Below are 24806 nucleotides of genomic sequence, written 5' to 3' on the forward strand. Positions count from 1 at the left end.
TTATTATTAGCTACTATGGAAATTGTTTAAATGCTCCTGTTCAGCAGGTGGCGGTAGGTCAATCCTGCTCCATGTTTAAAGGACTATCAGCCAACGAGCACCATGAAGGCACCGCAGCCTGCAGCCCATGCTTTGAGCTAAGTTGGCGTTTGGCTTGTTACGTCAAGTTAATCAGCATTAAACAGGGAGCTACCGGAATCTAATTTATATGCTTTGAAATAAAACAATAAAAACGTCTCAATTTGAAATAATAATGCAAGCATTGTTGTCAAAATATGCATTTGCTTAATAAATAGGACTACACAAAGGTTGCAGGTACTCTAAACATTTACTAAATTCAACTAACACAAATTTCTCCGTAATATAGCTTTTATTTTGTCAACCCAAACCGGAAGTGTATTCAATCTATGTATGGAAATCGAGTCTGGCTTGACACTGGTGAACTGTTCGCTAACAACAATGAAGAGTGGCAGTTTAACCCGCACTAAAAGAATTTATTCAGCCTCTACAAGGTACAGTGAACAAATATGTGTAGAGATATTAGCGACAAGTCTAAACATTATTTTTATCGTTGATGTGCAGACAATTAGCGAGCTAAGTTAGCTGTATTTTAGTGTTTGAAACAGAGTTAGTATGGCTAATGCTAACATCTAACCAACGCTTGTTCGCCCATCAGTTGCCTTCGTGTCATCAAACTTATATTTGATGACACGGAATCTATGATTTTATGTAATTTAACAGTGACGCAGTTTCATAACATTCGGACACGGTTAACGATAGAATCAAAAGTACTGCTGTGGGTCAAAGGATACGTCCGACCAAAGTTCAACAACCTTTTGTTAGCACTCTTGTTTTGCAAAAGGTATAGTGCATGCAATGCAGGTCAGTGTGTTAGCTAGCATAGTTAGCTATATGGCCAAACTGTCGAAATGCATTCTAGAGGACTGTGGTTGGATTAGAAAATATTTCATTGCAAGTAAATAAACTGTGATCTGTGATCCTTCATTGGGCAGAATGATGACTTCAAAAACATAGACCTAGATTAGAAACACAAGTTGCTAAATATATCTCTGCCAATGTAATCTTTATTTTTGTTCTCTTTTTATGTATTTGTGTTTGGATATGTTGTCATCATTGTTTAGTCAAGCGAGTCTCTGTGGATTTCTGATATGTGTAGCGTTGATAACACAGCTGTTCTTAAGGAGGAAAACAAGATGTTAGATTAAAAGCATGGAAAAAATGTTTCACCAACTACTTAAGGGACTTTATGGCTTTAAACCTATTTAATATGTGGCCTAACTTTAATTATTTATTTTGTCCTATTAATTAGGCTATCTGCAGGTTTTTAAAAGTCTTCAGAATCATTGATTGTTCTTTTCCCAAAGGCCTTATAGTATTAAAGGCCTGAATTTAATAAGTACAAAACCTAAGCTTTGTCTCTTCCCTGGTACAGACAAAGGTATATGCCCATTTTGTAATGCTTATCCATGTTAGAGTTTCATTAATTTAATTAATTGTATCTTTAAAAATATGTGTTACTTGATGTTGGGATTGACGTAGTACTGCAACCTATTAATAATTATAATTCTTGGCTATATTGTTCTGACTGGTTTTTGACGGTGGTACTTTAAAGCACTGATATTATGCTTTTTTTGGGTCTTCCCTTCCCTTTCGTGTGTTATCTTTTTGTGCTTGTTAAAAGTCGCTAATTTACAAAGCCCAACATTCATGTCAGAGGGAGTCCCAACAGAAAACACTGCTCCTTACCTTCCTGAAACACCTTGTTTGAAGTCCAGGCTTTTCTTTCGTGACCTATCTACATCACCATATAACACGTTTGCATAAAGCCTGCCTAGCTGCGACTACCCTCAAAGAACATGGAGAAATACATGCCGACGACAGACATTTCTTTAATATAAATAAGACAGTAGTTAGAATGTTTGTTAATTTCACCTAAATGCATTAGATGCAAACCACCATGAAGGCAGTTGCAAACTGCAATGGCTATGTGATCAAGACAGTCAAAGCTAAGGTAGCAAAGTGGTATGCCCCCATCATATTCATGCTGCGTACATCAGTATGTAATTTGTGAGGGAAGCTGCTGAAAAGGGAATGAAGCATGTGATATGAAATGCAGAGATAGATCTGGGGTTATGATATGTAACTGGAGTTGCATTGCCTTCATCAGGTCGGATGATAAATCAGAGCAGTCTGGGCTTTTCAGAAGGGGGGTCTGAAAAAGCCAGGACAGAGGTGCTGCAGTAATGTGCAGTATGACAGAAATAATGTGTTTTTTGAACAATAAAACATGTACGCGTATTAAAGTAGACTTCCAAAATGAAATTTTAATGTGCATAATATGGGCTCCTTCAGCATGACTGTAAAATGGGTATTAAATTGCCTTCTGGTGTTAAAAATGTATTAAAAGTCTTAAATATATCTTCGTGAACCTTGCAGAAACCCTGTTAATTTGCAGGGAGGAGCAGTGCTACTGCTAAACTGAAGCTACAGAAAGCTACAGAGTGCTGAAATGTTGCACACAATTAGTTGTCATGAATGCAACAATTGAAATGAGGTCAAAACGGAGTCAGGAAAACCTTTATTCAAGCTCCTGGTTTTAGTAGTATTTGATATATCAAGGCAACATTTATAGAACAAAAATGAATTGTGTTTTTAATCTTTGTTTCCCTTTGTTTTTGTTTTTTTAGGTTGTAACTTGGCCACTGTCACAACTGAATGCAGAAAGCCCTTTTTTTGTTAGTTCACAAGAGTGTTTGTGTAGGTCTGCAACCTCTTAGAACACTTGTCAGGTGTCAGCAGCCCTTGAAGGTGTGTAGAGCCTTTTCTGTCTCTTCATGCTCAGCAGATCTACTGTCACCAGTTCATTCGTTAAACTTTTCTAGAAAAATCGGTCATTTTTCCTCGCTATCCCATAAACACAGTCTCCTCCAAAGCTCTCCTCCCTGGATTTCCCTGCACCAGTGTTTCTGTGAGCAGCCAGATATGGCAGAACAGAGGTTCCTTGTGGAATATGCCAAACGAGGTACTGCAGGATGTAAGAAATGCAAGGACAAAATCCAGAAGGGCATAGTGCGCATAGGCAAGATTGTGCCAAACCCTTTCAGCGAGTCTGCAGGGGAGATGAAAGAGTGGTACCATGTGAAGTGCATATTTGAGAAGCTGGAAAGGGCAAGAGCCACCACAAAGAAGATTGAGGACATCACGGATCTGGAGGGCTGGGAGGAGCTGGAGGATGAAGACAAAGAGCTCATCAATAAACACGTGTCAGGTAAAACACAGGCACACTCAAATATTTACATTACACTTATTATCCAATAGAATTGTTGCTCGTCTTTTTTCATAGGTATGTATTTTACTGCGGATTCTAGGTAGTTCTAACACTCACTGGGAACCTTTAACCTTTCTATGGAGCACATAAAAAGGACAATTTTACCCATTAATGGTGTTGATGCATCACATGTTTAGAAAGTCAGCAGTCAAAGAAATTGACCAGAGTTGCAGTGTTGTGTTGATTAACTGCAGCTAGTCGTGCACGTTAACAAGTGATAGATGTGTAATAAAATTAACCTGGAGGGATCAAACATACCACAACATCTCTGAAACGAGTGCTTCTGTGGTTAGTATTATTATTTTACTTGTGATGTTGAATAAGGTTACGATTATATACCAACTGGGTATCTTTTTTGATCCAAATTACTGTTGTTGTGTTTTTGACGTGCTTGGTGTGCTTTACATTACTGCATCCAGTATCAGCTTATCTGTTAAACCAGTACAACTAATTAGATGGCTTAATATTAGATGAAAGGCATGTAAAATGTTCAATGGATGTTTTCATGTTAGATAAATGTTTAGGAAATTCATGTATATTTTTTGAACTTTTATTTTTAAATGATTAATTAAAAAAAAGGAAAAAAAAGCTATTGGCTATTAGGGAATAAGATAAAGTTAGGTTTCCTTGAGGATTTTGTTTTTTATTTTTTTTAATTCAACTTTTAAATTCTGGTTAAAAAGACAACAAATCAGATCAGCAACAGAACAGTCAAAATGACTGTGTGCATGTTTAGATGTTTATGTATCCATGTAGGGATATGTAGTACGCTGAAGTACACGTAGGCATATGTTTGTTACAGTTAGTTTCATTCAAAACATATTCGATTTTTACATCTTTGTTCTTGTTTAAAAGACCATGTGTAGGATGTAGTAGCATCTACTAATGAGATAACAAATTGCAAACAATTGAATATCAAGCATGCAAGCATGTAGGACACACTACAGTGGCTGCCACTTAAACATAAAATTGCCTCTAAAGCCAGTGTTTAGTTCTGGGCAGCTGTTCCATACACAGATATAATGTGCTCATTCTAAACTGATAAAAACAAAGTGATTTGTTTGTTTCATTTGTATTTTGAAAACTTAAAATGACTTAGGTGACTTATCTCAGGTTAAGTGGTTTTCTTATTTGTCCTGGTTTCTTATTTGTTGCTTTGTCTGTCAGACCTGATGGCCAAAGTTAATGCGGGTCCAAAGAAGAAGGTTCAGGCCAAGGGGAACACCACCGGTGGGCTGATGGCTCCTCCTGCAGACCCGTCTGTCAACGCTCCCCGCAAGTTTTCGGGCTTCACCGGTAAGATGGGACATCCAGGGTCAAATGATTTCTTACTTATGAACTGTTCATAAAAAAGAAACAAACAAAAAGCTGCTTAAACAAAATGATCTTTGCAAGTTGCATAATGTAAAGTAAATGATTTAATTCCAGGGAATCTTAAAGGTACATTAACACACCACAATTTTGTGTGCATCCACCCTGATGAACAGACATTTTATTTCTGTCAAACTGTAGACGGATGAACTTGAAATCTACATCCAGCCATTCAGTTCAGATCTTTATTTTGCCACAACACAACTGTTATTTTTTCCAGTCGTGCAGCATAGAAACATAAATAACTAAAAAAAAAAGAAAAACATTAAAAGGACATTAAGGCAGTTGAAGACATTAGACGTGCTGATGCTCGACACACAATACCGAACACAAAGCTCGAGTGAAGAATAAAGTGCTGAGCTGCTTGATGAACCACCATGCAATGTTTGGTGAAGTAAAATTAACATGAATGAAACCTGTTGCACCGGTTAGACTAACTCTCGAACCTAAGGGGAGGATGGTATTGATTAAAAAAACAAATCGCTGACGTCGAGCTGCTGCTCACCTTGAATCTGACTTAATCTCTTTGGCATGTTACTCAGTAGATTCCGGTTTCACATGTTCAAGTCACCATATAAAGAAATGAATGAGATGGTCAGGAGTGATCAAGCTTTCTCTCACCATTTAACCTTTACAGTCTTTCAACAGTTTAACAAGTCAACAAACTGGTCTAACACACACTCTGGACTATAGCAATACACAAGCAGAACCATTTTTATAATTCTAGCAACAGGAGTGCAAACACTGTTAATCCTTAAGCCTCTCCCTAAGGTGTGCCTCTGCAAGTAGGCTGTTGTACGTGAATACTTACTTGAATTAAATGTGGATATTTATTTCCATTTGGCACTAAGCACGTACTTTTTTGAATTGCTGAGTCATAGAGTATCTCATCATCATGGTTCTGATTTTTTTCACACTGAATAAATGCATTTGAATTAAAGGTTTACTTTTCCTCTTTTTTCATTGTGGTCCTATATTATTTAGAAAAAAACTGAATTTACTAGAAGCTAAAGAACACATCTTAACCAGGGTTGTCAAAAATTATGGAGGGTGCTGTCTGTTCTAGTACATGTAGAAAAATAGATTTTGCACAGGGTTTTTTTAAAGTACATCATTTTCATTGTGTGTCTGTATTGTATCGAGAGAAGTATGACTTTTTTTTTCTGCAAATCTCCAAGTATTATCACATTAAATGATGGAAGATCTGGATATCCTAGATTGATCTGATAAAAACAACAACAATGCAATGAAAAGACAAGTTTCACAAGCTTCAAAATAAAGAGAAACAACCCTGAAAACAGCCTGCCACTCATTGGGTTAAATGTGAATACACAGTGCAGCATTCAGCCCGAGCAGCATGGCTGGGACAGGACGTCTCTTGCACCAGATGATGTGACAGATTTTTGGAAACAACCGTTCCAAACTGTAATTCAGAAAGAAAGTTTTAGAGATGTTGTGCTCAAGTACAAAGGCAGAAATCTCTCTGAAACCAAACTAACCCCTTGAAAGAGATCAGCAAACTATGGCCTCATGTGCTGTTCCACTTGACTCTCCTGTCAGCTGCGAAGGCTGGCAGTTCCAGCAGCCCTGGACCGTCCTCCTCTGCCTCCTCCTCGGCCACAGGCAGCCAAGGCAGCGCTCTGTCCACTCAGCTTTGTGACCCTCAGCACAAGGACTGCCTCCTCAGAGAGTTTCGCAAGCTCTGCGCTACGGTGGCTGAAAACAACAGCTACAATGTGAAGACACAGATTATTGAGAAGTTCCTCAGGAAGGGCTCAGCTGGAGGTTGGTGTGTCTTTTGTCAACTGTTGTTTATTTATTTCTATCAGCAGGTTTCAGTAGATCATCATCCAAGGTTGGGATTTCTTTGATTTTTTTGTTTCTCTTCCTTCTTAGATAAGTTCCAGGGAGACCTTTACCTGACAGTGAAACTGCTGCTGCCAGGCGTCGTGAAAAGTGTCTATAACCTCAACGACAAGCAGATTGTAAAACTCTTCAGTCGCATATTCAAATGCAACCAGGATGACATGGTGCGCGATCTGGAGCAGGTCTGTTGTCCCTCTTTGTCACATTAAATCTTATGCTTTGTGAATATTCTAAAGTCGACCACATGTGAGGTGTGATTAAAAGGCTCAGAAACAGCGCTGCTAAAGCTCACCTGGTTGACCTGGCGTCCCACGTACAGACGTTACAGTCCCCTGATGCGGAGGTCATGAGTTTGAATTCGGCTCATGGCCCTTTTCTGCAGGTCCTTCCCTCATTCTTCTCCTCCACTTTCCTGTCTCTACTGCACTATCAAATAAAAGCAAAAAGGCCAAAACAAAACAAAAAAAACTGCACCTAAAATAAGCAAAAACTTTGTCTAAGTCCTCGTCTAAGTAATCACCTTGTGCAGTGAGCGCTCCCAGTGCTCATGCAACACTTACAGATCCCTGTAAGTCTTGTTCTTGTCATACAATTTCTGCGATGCTCACTGAATCTTGAATAAAAAAAGCCACCCTTCAACTTCAATTTTTGGGAAGAATGAGTTGTCACAGGGAGTCAAATTTGGCAAGTACGACAGATGAGGTGTGAGGAATGTGTTGTTATGGCCAAAAACAAAACACAACTGTCAAAGGACTATTTTATCACACCTCATTAAGTGAGTGTACAATTACAACTAAAAATTACCATCTTAGAGCCAATTCCAGTCTCCTGACATTGTGTTTTGAGGATGGCAGAGGACGAAACTGTCAAAAATTACACCTGTGAAATACAGTCCGTTTGTTTTTTTTTAAGGGTGACGTGTCTGAGACGGTGAGGATGTTCTTCGATGAGAGTAAATCATTCCCTCCGGCTGCCAAGAGCCTCCTGACCATCCAGGAAGTAGACGCATCCTTGACCCGCCTCGCACAGCTGACAAAGGAGGACGAGCAGCAGAACGAGCTGGAGGATATTGCCAAAAAGTAAGGCTGGATAGTAAAATAGAACACACATGGCAATTCACACAAGTAACACCAGTATGCATGCCAGAGTCTGTCTTTTGTGGCTGTACCTCTCCGCATGATGCCTTCGTTTTACTGCCAGTGAAGGTTCAAGTGGCTCAGTAAAAGCCAGGGAGACATATTTTGTGATTTCTTTTTGCAATATTTGTAAGTGATACTATTATTTGTTTGCACTTGTTTTCTTGCACTGCTTTCTTATAGTTGACATTTGTGCAGTTTTTTTTCTTCCTCCCTCTTTTTAGATTGTGTGCCTCGGGCATGTCTAACACACACACACACACACACACACAATACAGACATCTTTATTTGACATTCTACCCTCCACAGCAGCAGACGACAGACTGTGTTTGTCATAAATTGCATCTCGCAGGCTGTGAACAGACGGAACCATTATTTTGTGCCGTACTAAATAAAAGATCTACTTGTGTTGTATGACATCAATAGGGCAAAGCATGCCTCGTGAATTGAAATCGTATCGCTTAAAAGTTCTACATGCAAGATTTTGAGCGTTAACATTGCCACACAGGATTATTTGTTACATAAAGATATAGTGGAGTAATGGAGTCTTTAGCAGAGTGAAGACGCACTCCTTCTTTGTGTGTTATAATCTGGGCTGTGTTTTGGTAGCTGGTCTGGCCCAGTGTGCATGTTGGCTAATAAGAGTGCATGTGAGTCCCTCTCTTTGAAATTGTTGGCCCTGCCCTATTAACAGACTAAGAGTGACCTCAAACACTGCATTACAAGAGGGCAGTCCAGGGTTTAGTCAGTGCTTTTTTTGAAAAAAAAAGGTATTTTGTTAATGTTATTTACCTAACTTATGTGTCCTTATTTACATTTGCTGTTCTCCTACGCTTTTTTTTGCACATTGTTTCTTCTCTGCTATGTGTTAAGATAAAGCAGGCACATTTCCACAAGTGGATGAAAGCTTTTAATTTATCTTACAGTGCTAGCGTGGGGTAATGGTTGTGGCTAGATTATTTTTTATTGGCTTTCTTGTACGCAACCTTTCTGGGTGTAAATTAGCCCTAACAGGGAGTTTGTGTGGCTGATGTTGCATACAGCATCTTTGTTGGAATATTATTATGTTTTTTTATATGCTGGAAGATACGTCACAAGCAGGAAACACAATGGCTAAGAATTTACTTCTTGCAACTGCAGTGTAGTAATGACGGCCTCAAACACACAAATTCAGACCTCCAGGGTTTCATATGTAACAAACCTAAAGAACCAATCCTGTCAGCTTACTGGGTGGAACTTTCTGTGTCTTTATTCTTCTTCATGTTCAGTTAGAATACATATGGCTGAATTACTCTAATATTACAGCTTTCCATTGTGTAGCGTAGAGTAGTTTTAGTGTTTTAGCAGAGTTGGTGTGCTTGAGCTGCTGTGATTGAGATAAGGTGGTTGGAGAAAGCACTTGGGTGCACATAGGCAATAGTGTAAAGTTACATTTAAGCTATTAACGCAGGAAGGGATTTTTTTTTTATTTATATTTTTTTGGCCTTTGTGCCTTTATTGGATAGAGCAGTGAGAGAGAGACAGGAAAGTGGGGGAGAAGAATGAGGGTAAGATGTGTGGGAAAGGGCCATGAGCGGGATTTGAACTCATGACCTCCAAATCAGGACCATAGCCCTGTACATGGGACGCTAGCTCAACCAGGTGAGCTGTAGCAGCACCCCAAAAGGAAGGGATTAATTTAATGGAAAAAACTTCTACATATCTAACTGTGATACACACTCTGAGAGGAACTCTTAAAGCATTTCTCTTCAAAATGACTGGAACGAAGCAGGTTCTTCCTGAAATTGCATAGTTTATGTGAATTGTTTGCCAGTAATCTTCTCAAGTTCTGTGAAATTATTTGGAACCCTTAAACCTTTAGAGTTCTGCTTTTTAACTGCTGTGATACTTCAGCATATGCTTCTGTGTTTTTACCCCGGTGATAATTTGCATTCTCTCTTCATCACAGATGCACCAGTAATGACCTGAAATGCATCATTCGCCTAATTAAGCATGACTTGAAGATGAATGCCGGCGCGAAACACGTGTAAGTGTCTGTGTCTTAATGTGGTCTGTGTTCTGTTAACACACCACAGAAAGAGTTATTCTTCACCAACTTTTCATTTTTGCCTCTTTATGCAGCTTGGATGCTGTGGATCCAAACGCTTATGATGCCTTCAAGGCCTCGCGTAATCTGGGTGATGTGATTGAAAGGGTATTAAGGAACCAACAGGAGGCGTCCAATGGTTCTGGACCCAGGAAGCTTCTGACTGTGGAGGCCTCGCTCATGACGCCGGTCCAGCCCATGTTGGTGAGTACCACCTTTAAATTGCGACATATTTATATGCAGTTGTTCCCCATTTATCTTTTAAAGTCTTTATGTGGTGACATGTTTAATTCAGTGTGATGTGAGGAAAAGAAGGTTTCTATATGCATTCAAAATGTGGTTAAACACGAGCTTTGTAGAAAAACACACTGACAAAAACATTGCATTTGATGGCTGCTGTTTCTGTACTTACTTGTTTACTGAAGTTATTTGAATACTTCTTGCATGATGCACTTTTTTCTTGCACTTTTTTGATGATTTCTAAAATTTCTGACCTCATAATTCACACAGAAGACACACATGCAAATACAAAAGATAAGTAACATCTTTCCTCCAACCAGTGACTTCATTTAAAGAGCTCATATTGTGCTTTTTGGGTTTTCCCCTCTCCTTTCAAGTGCTTTTTTGTGCAGGCAAAAAGTCTGCCAACTTATAAATCCCAAAGTCCACACAACATGGAGGCTATTCTTCTGTTACTTGTCTACGTCACCATGTAACACATTAGCATAGCGCTTGCTTCGTGGCTAGTTTGGCCTCAAACAAATAGTGAGCAGCTTCCTAGCAGTCCTGCTTGCTAGAGCTGCCTCTACTGGAGCTACATCTCTATACTCATAGATCTATGGTTACGGTATGTAAACAACGCTATCTCACTTTCTTTGGACCAGCTGACCAATGAGAGCTGACTGAGCCTTATAGAGACAATAAAATGATACACCTCTAAATTTGCATAATGTGGGCTCTTTAATCTGTGATTCATGATGCATTTTGAATCCAGCAATAGAATCATTTAGAGCAAGGTATTGTGGCTTATCTGTGAAAACAAACTGAAAAAAAATAGTCATAGATTTCCAGTAAATGGCAGTAATTGCTACTATAATATGTTTGATTTTCAAGAGATAAAAGGAGGTAAAGATAATGAAATAAAAAACACGAGCAGAGGTAATTTAATGCATTTGTCTTTACACTAAAGACAGTGTTGAACCTCTTTATTAATATTTGCTCAAAGGCTTGAAGTGGAAAAAATGTTACAAATTGCCCATCATCCAGCAGACTTTTAATTAAAGAAAATGGAATTTCACTGCATTTACATCACATTTTACATGACGTAAGTGCAGCACAGTCCATTTTCCTGACTGTCCACAGGCGTACAGCTTCAGTTTTAGCTTTACTGCAGGTCTTATGTCACCCTCAGCTGCTGTATATCCAATTAACGCATTAGGAAGTACAAAAAAAACAACAACACAGAACTGAGTTGAGAAGAGTTTGGACAAGTGTAATTTAACCCGGTGCACTCTGAAATTATGTTAGAGTTGTACAAGCAGAGCAGCAGGTGACTGTGCAGACACAATGCCAGTGCAGCCGTATCGATTCATGCAGCAATGCAATATTACAAGACTATATATTTGTGCAATATTGAAAGGGATTAATTAAGTTTACAAGAACACTGACACAAACAAAGCTCCACAGATTTTATGATGAAGCATTGCCGAGTAAAGAACAGGCCTTGTTGCTGTCTTGTTTATTGTTGTTGCTCTTTACTTAATGAAAAACCAGAACGTACAATCATCAAGTGGGTTTTATTTATTTTTAGCGTTTTTGACATCACCTACGATCTATTTATCATCGGTTATTGTCTAGTCTATATGCTTGGAGGTGAAACCAAATGTAAGCACACGTGAAATGAGGGTAATCTGTTGAATGTGTTGTTTTTACTGACAAAATGACAGCCAAAACCCTTCAATTCAAACCTACTCTGTAAAAAATCAGAATGATCCTCAAGACATGAACCTGCTTTCGCCAATGGACCAACCAGGGCAAACATTTTAGTGAACCGTAACTTTACATAAACGTTTGCTTCTTTGCTGCAACCGTTATAAATGTTTACATTTTCCTTTTGTGATTTCAGGCGGAGGCATGTAAATCCGTCGAGTACGCCATGAAGAAATGCCCCAACGGGATGTACTCCGAGATCAAGTACGACGGCGAGCGCGTGCAGGTCCACAAGAGCGGAGACGTCTTCAGCTACTTCAGCCGCAGCCTCAAGCCGGTGTTGCCACACAAAGTCAGTCTTATCACAGGCAGCACAAATGCAAACGCACAGGCTCACAGCCCGTGAAGCTATTTACTGATTAGTATGACAATGCACATCAGTGTGGAATGTCTTCAGGTTTGCCCCTGCAGGATTAGCAGCTTAAAGGTATTTTCTCAGCGTGAAATTCAGATATTTCCCACAATGATTTTCCAGCATTTGCTTTCTCAGCATGACGCCGAGAGCCTTTAACATGCAGGGATAAACAGCCCCGCATCTCGTTCATTAGCCTTTTTAAACCACTAGATGCTGCTGCTGTGCTCACAAAACGTCCCTCACAGCGATCTTAGAGTGAAGAACACCCAGCACAAGGGAGCAGCAGCCAGTTGGCCTTTATGCAGGAGATGCATAAGCCGTCTGTCTCCACCCAATCAATAATGTCTCACATAGAAGTTCACTCTCTGCTCTTAGTTTCTGATATTTTAGAGCTGAGACTTGCTCTTCATGGCGTCTGTGGAGCAGTTTTAGCCGTCTAGCCCGGAGGCTTCAGACATTTTGCCCTGTGTGACCACCTTGTAAATGCAACCCATCAGGCAAATGGCTGATTATGCACCCTTTGCCTCTATAATTAGGCAATTTATGTTAATGTTAGGTTAACATTCTGTAGAGGTGGGAGTGGAGTGTAATTACAACAGTCCAAGTTTCCTAATGTTTTTTTATTCTGATAAATGATAAGACTGTGGAACTGTGTAGATCATTCCCCACACAGACTCTGAGGAAAAAGGATGGTGGATACAGGCCCAAATGATAAAGACCAAATCTGTCATTTCATCTATACTTTTTAACATTTTTAATCTGCGTCAGGTTGAACATAATGCACCTCAGGTGTTGGATAAATTGCTTTTACAGAGTCAATCCTATTAAAAGCCACCAAAGGTGCCAGTCTCTTGAATGTTCTTGTAACAGTTGTTTGAAATGCTCCCTGTTTCTGCTCAGTGACTGAGCCCTGACGGTGTCAACGTTATGTTTCAGGTGGCACATTTCAAGGACTACATCCCTCAGGCTTTTCCTGGCGGCCACAGTATGATACTGGATGCTGAAGTCCTCCTAATTGACACAAAGACCAGTAAACCCCTGCCCTTTGGGACCTTGGGGGTACACAAGGTGAGAACAACGCAGCCAATTTGTTCATTATTTTTTATTTTTCAGCAACACAAATTTGTCAAGCGGCTTTTCGGCCAGTCATTGTTGTCACACTTGAGACTTTCCTCTCCCTTCAGAAAGCAGCCTTTCAAGATGCCAACGTGTGCCTTTTTGTTTTCGACTGTATCTACTTCAACGGCGTGAGTCTCATGGAGAGGTAATGTGTTTTTTCTTTACTCCACCCTTTACTTTAAAAACAAATTCACAGAGAATAACACTTGATAAGATTGATGCAACCGTGAATAAGATGCCTAACAAACACTTTGAGTCTTTGGTTCTGTCCTTGTGATTTGCTGTGTCTGATACTCAGCGTTTGGATTCTAGTTTTACATAGAGATCCCGTTTTATTTCAGTTTATTTAAAGTTCACTAGTTTGGTGGTTTTAATTCAGATTTCATTCCGTTTCAATTCTAGCATGTCTGGCGGACTGGGAATTTTTAACGATTGATGAAAGATATTGAGAACAAGCCTTCAAATCTTTGAAAATTCACATTCATGTGAGAAACATCAGTTCGTGTAACAGGCTGCCTGCGGACCCTTAAAAGTTAAAATTAAATTATAAAAAATTAAGTCCCTAAATGCCCCAGAAAATTACTGTGAAGTCTTTAAATCCATCTTTTAAAGATCTTTAAAATGCTGCAAATGCTACTTAGTTTTCATGAAACATTACTGACTCCTGTGAGATATCTTTGGATTGCATCACCTTTGATTAGTTGCAGAATTTATTTGGAGAAAAGAAGTTAATTCTGAAGACTTTAAGTTACACTAGAAGTTAAAGCAGTGAACATAGAGAGGTGGTGGATTGACTCAAGTGTTGCTCAGTGAAAACTCAGGATGAACTGTCTTCTTTTTCTGTTATTCCCTTTGGTTTGTTGTCTCAACTTTGTGGGAGAATGGAGCTAACAATAACTTTAGCTTTTTAGCTGCATTACGTAAAACTGCTGAAAACGTAGCCAACTTAAAATCTATTAGATTTGACTGAAATTAGCAGGCAGGATCTTCTTGAACTTTTTGAACATGTTTGAGTCATGTTGGGATTTCAGTAAAATGCAAATATATCCGATTGGTCTTAAAATGTTATGATCCAAGGATCTTTGTGAAAAGTCTATGACTTAATGCTGTAAATATCCATGACCTCTATTGAACTTTGTGAGTGTGAGATAAGGACAAGATGTTCCTAGCAGGTAGTCAAAACACCATGAGAACTGTGCCTATTCTCACCCGTTTGCAGAAGGTTGTTTTCTGTTTTCTGCTTTCTGTCTGTATATAAGAACCAATGCTTCATGCTGTTAGTCAGTCACTTGTTCAGAATCTGTACTGTGCATGTTGGCTCTTTGCTGCAAGTAAAACTTTGCTTTGACTTTGAGAGACGACTCTTTATGCTGATTCGGAGCAGTTAGGACTCAACTGAAGAATTTTCCTAACAGTTTTAAATTTAGCATCCCTTTATTTTTAATAAAATATTGCATTAATTGTAAATTGTACAGTCTGGCTTATGTTTCTCCTCTGGCGTCATGTTCTCCAGGCCTCTGTCGGAACGCAGGAAGTTCCTGCATGACAACATGGTCGAAGTTCAAAACAGAATCCTGTTCTCAGAGATGAAGCACGTCACTGTGAGTGTAACTCTGAATCTGGCTTTCTGCTGCATGTCTTCTGTATGTCTGTAACTCATGATGTCATGTGCATGTGTGTGTGTGTGTCAGAGGGCAGGAGACCTGGCTGACATGATAACCCGGGTCATCAGAGAGGGACTGGAAGGCCTGGTGCTGAAAGACATAAAGGTTAGTTGCTCCTACGACCATTAGAAAGTCAAAAATCTGACTATTATTTCTGTTTTTACAGTTTCTCGCTTTGATAAATGGTATTATTTTGGCAATATATATATATGTGTGTGTGTTTGGTTTTGCAATTCATCAGAGGGTTAATATAAACAACAGTGATAAAATGTTACTTACTACTTAAGCTGTGGATGTAGCTGAAACATTGTGTTAATCAGGCTTTATTCCTGTGTGTCTCAGGGCAGCTACGAGCCAGGGAAACGCCACTGGCTCAAAGTGAAGAAGGACTATTTGAATGAAGGAGCGATGGCGGACACAGCTGACCTGGTGGTGCTGGGGGCGTTCTACGGGAAAGGCTCCAACGGTATGTAAAGCCTAAACCATCCGCAGCAGGAGACCTTAGTCCCTTTCAGTCAAGCGTCTGAACATGTTGGCTTCATGTCAACCACTTTTTGGTTACCAATCTCAGTAGGTCGAACCCAGTAACATTTACATATCACTTTCAACACAACAACCAGTCACGTTAACAGGAGGCACACACAAGCCACGTACTTCATCTGATGCGAACAGATTCTGTGAAGACTTTCACCATGTTTCAGCATCAATATTCAACCAGCAGCTTGCTGCCAAAATCACAAAATATTTTCCTTATTCACTTTGCTACACAATTTGACATTTATTACAAACCGAAACGGGCACAAAAATACAACTTTACTGCGATATATACAGAACAGGTCAGATTAATGTGACTCACCAGTAATGAAAATTATCCAGGTTTTGACAAAACGCTAACATGAGCGGAAGTTTAGTTTGTTGCTTCCTGTAGTTTGTAGGAGTGGGTTTATCAAAGACATATCCAGATAAGCATCTCCAAAGCACAAGAGTTGTGCATATTTACACACATTGAACAACAGCAGTGCTTTCATTAACTACTTAGAATCATAAATCATCCCTGACATGGAGACAGGGTTGATTAGGATCTAACAGCAGGTTACACTGAATACTTCACTTCTCAGAGGTTTGGTTTATCAGCTGCAGTCAGGTCATTTGTTACACAGCAGATTTGCATTTACTCTTTTGTTTATTAGCACATTTTATGCATTGTGCCACTTAATGTACTGTCCAATATCGCATGCATAACAAATATTGCGTACGAACTCTTTCTGTTATTTTATGGTCATGTCTGAATGAATCCATGAAGGACATTAACATTAAAGTGACCTGCGTCTCAGTGACAGACTGATCAGCATCTGCAAAGGGCTTTAGAGTCTTTATTTTATTTTGTTGTGACAATCATCTTTTTCTTTAATGTTTAACAACTTCCCACAAGAGATGAGGAATGTTGCACCAGTTTTACTATTACTCTTAATTTTTAATAATGCAGTTTTTATTATTTTATTGATCAGCGTTAAAGCTTCTGCAGTTGTGACACTACATGTTTGGGAATTCATGTGAGCACACCCGTTATTAAACAATATAATATGAATAAATATGAGAACTGTGGGTTTAATATGCAACATAAAAACACGTACAGATTCTGCATGTATTTTATTTTGATTGAGTGAAATTAACAAGACCACTGCGCTGTTAAATTGGGGCTCCGAGGGCATTTCATATGAAAAATGTGCAGATCCAACATGTTGCATGAAGAGAGGATGCCGTTGGTTTAAACACACAAGCAGACGAGACACGCAGGAGGCTGGGTAATGAGCGTATAACACAACGGAAACATAACAAACGCAATAACAAAGGTACCATTCTCAAAGCATGGCTAATGAAACGGCTCATAGCTAATAGAGCAGAAACGATAGATCAGATGAAAACACGTGTCAGAACATACTGCAGGAAAAAAAGAAGACGAGGGAAGCAGAAAGCAGCAGCTGGAGGCATTACAGGTTGATTTGAAGAGGTTAGTTTTCTGAAAATATACAGTGTAGGCAGGTACGTTTGAGCATGCGGGGAGCTGAGTTTTCCTCCTGATGCTACATGTGTTCTTCTACCCACCAGGGGGCATCATGTCCAGCTTTCTAATGGGCTGTTATGACCCAGACTCCAAGAAATGGTGCACAGTCACCAAGTGCTCTGGAGGCTACGATGACGCCATGTTGGCCAGGCTCCAAAAAGAGCTGGATGTGATCAAAATCAGCAAGGTCAGAGAGGATCCACTTAGAGGCTCGCCTGGAATATTGAGCTGATGTAATAAAATCGAAAATTAATCTTTTGTGTGTGTGTGTGTGTGTGTGTGTATGTGTATGTGTGTTTGTTTGTGTAAGGACCCCAGCAAAATCCCTGGCTGGCTGAAAATCATCAAGAACTATTATCCAGATTTCATTATCCGCGATCCCGAGGTGAGATTTCACTATTCAGCACATTGCTATTCCCCGCTGGGCCTGTTCACGCAGGGCACAGCTGTATATCTGAGGGTCCGTGGACCTTTTTAATGAAACCAGTTAAAAGCATCTTGTGCATGTCTGCCGCAATTTCTTGAAATAAATTGCCCACAGAGATGGTGACGAGCTACACCGTGTTGTCAGAATGCTTATTTGCACAAACATGAAAACACTTGAAACTTCAGACTGAAAACATTTGATTAAAAATGGCCCCTTTTGGCGTCTGAAAACAGGATCTGGTAATGAAATCCACAAGCCCCTTTTCCTTAAATTGTCATCCCTTCTTTCGTTTCCATGTTTGGAGTTTTGTCGAAAAGCAGTCATCAGATATTTGCGATGCCAAGTTATGTGCCGTTTTCTCCGCTACAGGAAGCGCCTGTCTGGGAGATCACTGGTGCAGAGTTTTCCAAGTCAGAAATGCACACTGCTGACGGCATCTCCATCCGCTTTCCCCGCATGACACGCATCCGCGACGACAAGGACTGGAAGAGCGCCACCAACCTGCACCAGCTGAAAGTAAGACGTTTGGACTGCTTGTAGAAAACACAGCAAACTGAGGCACCGTGGGAAATAAAGCCACCGCTACCCAATTATTAAGTTTTAATGAGAAGGCAGTCATAAAAGGTGTCTCCTTAGAAATCGGTCACTCGTTTGATACTCAAGCGTATCATCTGGGAATACTTGTTGCTAATTACTTTCTATTGTAATATATGATGGAGTGTGGCTGAGAAATGGGAGGCTGTGTAATGTAGGTGAGGGGAGGTATGAAATAATTAAGCCCACTGTTGAACAGAGCACCCGTGGGACTGCACAAGATTTAAATGCCGAGGAGGAGGAGCAAATTTGCAGTCGGAGTCACCCTGCAAACATTGACAAATGAGATGAAATATTGGCCGAGGCAGTAAAACATGCCTGCGCTAAATTATTGGAATCCGACACAGGTCTTCAATCTCCCCATGACACAGAACATTACATCTCTTGGCTGCAACCCACGTTGTCATTTCATCACTCTGCTCAGGAGCTGTACCGCATATCGAAGGAGACCTGCGACTTTAAAGTCACCGCCGGCCCGTCCACGTCCAACGATGACAAGGGCTCCTCAGGGGGAGACAGCGGAGGAAACTCGCCGTCGCCGTCTTCCCACAGGAGCGCTCCAGCCAAGAAGACCAGTGAGTACACAACCGGGCAGTGCAGAGACCAGGACAACAGCTGTGTGCTGGTTTTATTAACCCTCTGAACCCAAAGCGGTTTCTGGGTGGTTCTTATTCGTACCCCCACCACATTTTTACTCCCTGTGGGCTCATTTTTCACTTCAATATAAAGTCCGGCATCTCTATGGAAACAGCACAACTATGGCTGTTATAATGCCATAAATTATATATGTATATAAAAAAAAACAAAAGCTGAAAAAAACCCCAAAACAATAGAATTTAATAAAAAAAAAGGAGACTCCACTCCACACACTATAGATACTTATCACATTTTAAATTTGTCTCTCTGCTCTGTGTAAACAGCCTGCACTTCAACCCAATGGTTCCTGAGTTTTTGTCACATGACTGTTGGTCACAGCTGATTCATTAAAGGCGTTTTCGCTCGGCAGAGAAGTGCAGTATTTTTAGTATTTTAGAGAATCTGGTTAGAATACAAGGTTAGTTTTTGATGAATTTTTAGGTGAGACATGTAGAATAAATGGATTTTGATGAAAAATCACTATTTAAAGCTTAATATTTGGGAACTTCTCCTGATGAAATCAAAAGTGCTAAGTTTAAAGACTGTTAAAAAGTTTTTTTAAAAAAAACAGGAATTCTTCTTGCTTTTACAGTTTCTTGTTTTGATTAATGGTGTCACTTTTATTAATTAAAAAAAACAATAACATGCCTTTCAAAGTGGCTGGCAGTTTTGGATTGATAAATTATGTTCAGACTCGGGCTGTGACTTCTGATTTTTTTTTCCTGATTAAAATTCTACAAGGTAAAAACATTTAGACAACAGTGAGTTACGTTGATCATAATTTATTTATGAGTCCAATTCAAAGGCATTCATGATATTAACTATGACAAAAAAAGCAGTAAACTGTCCTATTGAGAAGCCGGAACCAGCACAAGTTCTTTGGAACAGAAATGACAAAAATGATGCCAACTTTCAGCACACTTACACTGTGAACATTTACTCCAGACAGAGGTGTGTTTGTGGATGTAGTACAATGAGTAACACCAGTGTTTATGCTCCAAACGCTGCTTTATTACATGCATCAACAGTACCGTGCGCTCACTTCACAGACAACAACACTCCACCTAAAGCGAAGGCGGTGAAATCCCAACCACGCACCCCCGCCTCAGAAGCTCCCAGCGCAAAGAAGGTATTTAACGTAAAGCAAACTGTACATCCACTGTACAGGACTCTTCTCAGTGGAAGAGAAGGAAGTAGTGTTGATCTGACTGTTTTGTGTTTTCTACCAGATGAAGAAGAGCGAAAGTGTCAACAGCAACGGACAAACCAAAACGAAAGCGACCTCTCAGGTGCTGGAGCCCAGAAAGGACAAGGTGAGTCAGTGACAGGTCGTGTAAAGGTACGTGGGGGAGTTTTCAGGTAAACAAAGGAAGGTTGTATTTACATGAAGAATTACTTAATGTGTGGATCCTTGAAGTTCATGATGAGTGCACTTCCTTAATAAAGGCATTTTTTTAGGGTTGAGTGCTGTGTGGTTTACTAGTGAGAAGCTAGTGTAGCTAGCTTAAACAAAACTTAAAACACGGATGTTGGTGCTGCAGGACTGAAACTCCACAGAATAACTTTAACTGAAGCAAACTGCTGTTAATTTAAAGACTAGTCTGGACCAGGCTTCTACATATTACGATTCAGGCTGAGGAATGAAATCATGGCACTTTATAAATTCGTACTGAAGGGAAAAATGTTAAAACATTAGAACTTGTGGGGGTTAGTGGCTTTTATCTGTACAGCGCCCTCTCTTTTATCTATTATGATTACATTGTATTTAAAGTTATTAATCTGAGAATACAGTGATATTAACTCAAGTAACCATCCCAGCTCATATTATAGAATTTATTTAAAAACTTTCCCAGATTAACTTTTTTTTTTTTGGAATGTTTTTTTTTTTATGACCTTTGAGGCTAAAGTTCATCATTTTTGCGAGCCTCGACAATGACTTATTTTTCCTCTTGTGGATGGAAACTTGTACTTAACGCCCACACAACCCTGACAATAATTTGCAGCTCAGCAATTGCTGCTGAATGTTTAATAGAAATCAAATTAATAACCAAATGAAGAAACCTCAGTTTGCTCCACAAGTTTTCACTTTCTTGCAACTAAAAGTTCATAATATGTAGCATTAATATAGTTCAATTATATTTCAGTTTTTTTGCAGTGCATAAAAATGTGACTGACACAGATCTGGTTAAATGTAGCACCATTTTGTTTTGACGGTGCATTTTCTGAAGAAGCATTACTTAAAACTTTTTTATAGGTTAATATATTTTCGTACTTTCCACTGGTGTGATGACATTCACTCCATTTGTTTCATACATAGGTATTTGTAATTTGTTCACTTCCAGGTTTTCTCTCTCTGTGTGATACCTTCACTGTCCACTTTATTATGCACGTAACATTTAATTTTTATCTGCAATGAGTATTAACCACCACCCACAATTATCACCTTTATGATGTTGACAAAAGCTGAGGCTTCATAAATGTAGAGTTTATGGCACTTGTATTGTTGTAGTGGATTGCCTACAATTCACAGATAAACCTAATAAAACAGACAGTAAATGTCACACAGAGATCGTAAACCTTAAAGTCAACGTAGTACTAATACCTACCTATGAAATAAAAGCCCATAAAAATATTTTTTAAAATGCTAGTTAAAACAAGTTATGAAATTATAGAGTTGTAACATATTTCATTTTTTTCATGTATCTTCAATAAATATATTTTTTAAAAGCCTCAAGGAATTTAAAGTAATACTTCTTGAGAAAATACAGTCAAAATACTTTAGAAAGTGTTTTTAAATGTTTTAATAAATTTATATCAATGCTGCACAGAATCAACATTTAGATTCCAGGAGGTGAAAACTAGTTCAATAAATTTTGAAAATTTAAGATTTTTTTTTGTTCAGGCAGAAAAATCTTATTTACAGCTGCCAAATTGTAAATTATCCTGAGGGGTTTCTGGATGCTCAATTTTAAAAAGTCATCACTTTAAAAAAAAAAAAAAAGTGTTTGGGGGAGAGTTTTGGGATTTTACAAGATCCCATAAGCTTAACAGAAATTTTAACATCCATAACACAACATGGGAGGTTTAGGTGAGTCGGCTTGGAATGACCCTAAATCAGGAGCCGTTTAAAGGGAAGGTCGGGTTTCTGTAGAGCCGGGTTGTGTGAGGTGCTTATCCATAGTCAGTGAATCCAAGTTGGCAGCGACGCAGACGGAAGCACCAGCTTGAAAGCTAAGCAGTGAACTGCTGCGGACAGGGTCAGCAGCAAAACATCATTTAGCCACCTTAAAAACATAAATCAATACCGGCTTAACTGTACACTATATTTAGAATGTTTTTTTTTAAATACCTTGCCAAGAGCCAGACTTTCTTTGGCACTGCATTTTCTCAGCAGTAGAACTCCTGTGTTCTTGTGCACCTGTGCTATGAACGACATTACACCGCTGGGACCAACACAGCTGGTCTGCAGCGCATATGTGTAGGAATATGAAGGCTGTACAGTGGAGAAAATGCAGAAAAACACTGTCAAAAGGCAAAGTCGAGCATTGACACTATCTAAATCTTTAAACTGCAATAGATGTGCGTTGTTTTTTTTTGTTTGTTTTTTTAAGCTGGACCTCTTTTAAGTGTCTTTATGTGTTTTTGCTGCTGAGTCTATCTACTGCAGCTCATTGCTTTGCCTCTGTATTGGTACTCCCGTTTGCTTTGTCACAATGATCTCCTGTGTAATACATTACCTCATACAACCCCACTTCACCATAACCACACAACACACTACAGTATTTTTGGAGATGGAATTAAGAGCTAATGAAAACTGTCCACAGCTCAAGATTGTACCATGATGTCAGTAAACGGGTTAAATTTAACTGTTAAGTTGTTGTTTGACTATCGGAAGGGTTGTTTTTGTTGCCCCATTTGGCGAGAAACAACTAAAGTCAGTACATTGTGATCAAAACTGAACATTCAGAGATGCAAAAATATAACCGAAGTTGTACTAAACCACAGCTGTCAGGTAACTTTTCTGATTCTCCAGTGAAGTTAAACTGTTGTACAAACAATAAGTCAATATAATTAACATCAGGTTAAATGCAGCTTTATAAATGTGAGAAGGTGCTTGATTTTCCTGTTACACTGTGAGTAAAGGTTAACTAATCTTTGATGCTCTAGAGATGAGTATTTCTCATGTAGAGCTCCAGCAATTAAACACATTAGTCACCAACAACTGGGTTTATTACATTTTCCCAACAAAAAAGGACAAAATTCTCAGATCAAGCTTGTTAAATGTGAGTATTTCCTGGTTTCTTTACTCCTCTGTGACAGCAAACTAAATATCTTTGAGTTGTAGAAAAAAGCAAGACATTTAAGGACGACATCTTGGACTTTGGTAAACACTGATGAACATTTTCTGGTATTTTATAGACCAAACAACTTCTGAAATAATTGACTGATAAATCAACAATGAAGATTCCTATTAGTATACATTTACATTATTAAGCAGATATTGATTATAACTAGCTGAAACCCTGCAAAGCTGTATCCACTTTAGTATTGTGCTCATCATGACAGATGATTTCCTCGTGTAGTTTTAAATGCTCTGCAGTCTGAACAGTGCTTGAAAGCAGAGCACTCAGCTGACCTTTTTTTTCTCGTCGTTCCTGCAGACGCTGCTGGACATCTTCAGCGGAGTGAAGCTGTTCCTGCCCGTCTCGGTGCAGGACTTTGACAAACTGAGGCGCTACTTTGTGGCGTACGACGGAGACCTCGTGGCGGACTACGACACCGCCTCGGCCACACACACGCTGGCTGAGCCCGAAGAGGACAGTCAGGCCCAGAGAGTGTCGCCCAGCTGGATCTGGGAATGTATCCGCAAGAGACGCCTCGTACCGCCCTGTTAGTAAAAGACAGACGGAAAGAGAACAAAACACATTTCATACACTGCGTGTCCTTATCATGCTTATCTGTGTTAAACAATACTGTCTTTTTTGTTTGGTTGAATCACTGCGACACCAGACAATGTCCATATTTTTTAATTTCCACTGCTCTCAGGTAATTTTTATTTATTCCCTTCAAGCCTTTTTTTTTTGCTCGTCTCCTCACAAACCAACAGGGGCAGCAAACATTTACTTATGAGGTTTTACTTTTTGAATATTTGGGGTAATAGAAACATTGTGAATACTGGTGATCGCCAATTGAATCATGGTTATTTTTTTTGATGGAATAAGGTGGAGCTTATGTAGGTTTAGAACTTTTGTAAGAAAATTTAGAAAAGTAGTCAAAGCAGGTAATCCTGAGTACAGTAAGTCACATTACAAACTTGAAAGTGAATACGCATCTGAATTAAGAGAAGGGCTTTTAATCAGGCGCCACCTTTTACTGCCGGAGTGGAACATTTTGCGAGGTATTAAACCCCAGCTCATGAACTGAAAACAAACTGATCTGTCTGCCATTGGGAACAAACGAAACGCTGATGAAGATAATAAAAATGTCTCACTAACATTTTACTTTCATTCACTTATACTGCAGCCACTTGCAGTAGAAACAGTGTCATCGCAAATCAGTAAATGGATTTCTTATTGCTTAAACCACTGCCTTCCCAAGCTGCCTCTTTTGAAGAAAAATATGTTTCCTTCTCTGAAAACGCGGATGATTTCAGTGAGCCCTGCACATGTTCCAGATTTCACTAAGATCACATGAGAAGGGTTAGTTGTTTTAAAAGGCTTTGCTCGACATTTCACTTTAAATCACAAGACTCTTTGTACAATTCTGTTGCTTTCTCACTTCATCCATCTGCATCTGAATAGCTTTCAGGGATAATTCAGATTTGCCTTTTTATCCCTGGGATACTTCAGGATATGAAGTGGCTTAATTAAACGTATTGAAGCTCACAGGGAGCAAAATCCTCATGAAGCCTGCTCGGCCTCAAAGATTCACACGAGAATAGGACTTTGTTGCAGGATTGCTCCCTCAGGTTAGAAGAAACCTTAGACCGGTATGTTAATGCTGTAGCAGAAGTATTTTAATTTGTCATTTTTTGAAGCTTTTTGATCAGAATAACTTCTACGAATGACTCAGATTCTTGCCAAGTCTGTCCAGACGGAAACACGTACCTTTGGCCCCGACACGTCTGCGGAGGATTACAGTCGCTCTCA

The 24806-nt window shown here is 39.3% G+C and overlaps 1 protein-coding gene across 1 annotated transcript; it reads left to right on the plus strand.

Annotated features, from left to right (window-relative positions):
* Nucleotides 1-434: 434 nt before the first annotated feature.
* Nucleotides 435-24239, plus strand: lig3 (ligase III, DNA, ATP-dependent). The gene is made up of 21 exons (XM_008283266.1): nt 435-512; nt 2709-3289; nt 4517-4645; nt 6281-6505; nt 6617-6768; nt 7499-7665; nt 9671-9748; nt 9844-10012; nt 11934-12089; nt 13089-13220; nt 13337-13416; nt 14785-14872; nt 14963-15040; nt 15278-15401; nt 17045-17187; nt 17311-17385; nt 17797-17943; nt 18446-18596; nt 19707-19786; nt 19887-19970; nt 23319-24239. The coding sequence occupies exons 2-21, from the start codon at nt 2737-2739 to the stop codon at nt 23550-23552; spliced, it is 3045 nt and encodes a 1014-aa protein (XP_008281488.1). The 5' UTR covers nt 435-512; nt 2709-2736; the 3' UTR covers nt 23553-24239.
* The last annotated feature ends 567 nt before the right edge of the window (nt 24240-24806 follow it).

This window comes from Stegastes partitus, unplaced genomic scaffold (genome assembly GCF_000690725.1).
Source record: "Stegastes partitus isolate 25-593 unplaced genomic scaffold, Stegastes_partitus-1.0.2 Scaffold305, whole genome shotgun sequence".
NCBI classification, from domain to species: domain Eukaryota; kingdom Metazoa; phylum Chordata; class Actinopteri; family Pomacentridae; genus Stegastes; species Stegastes partitus.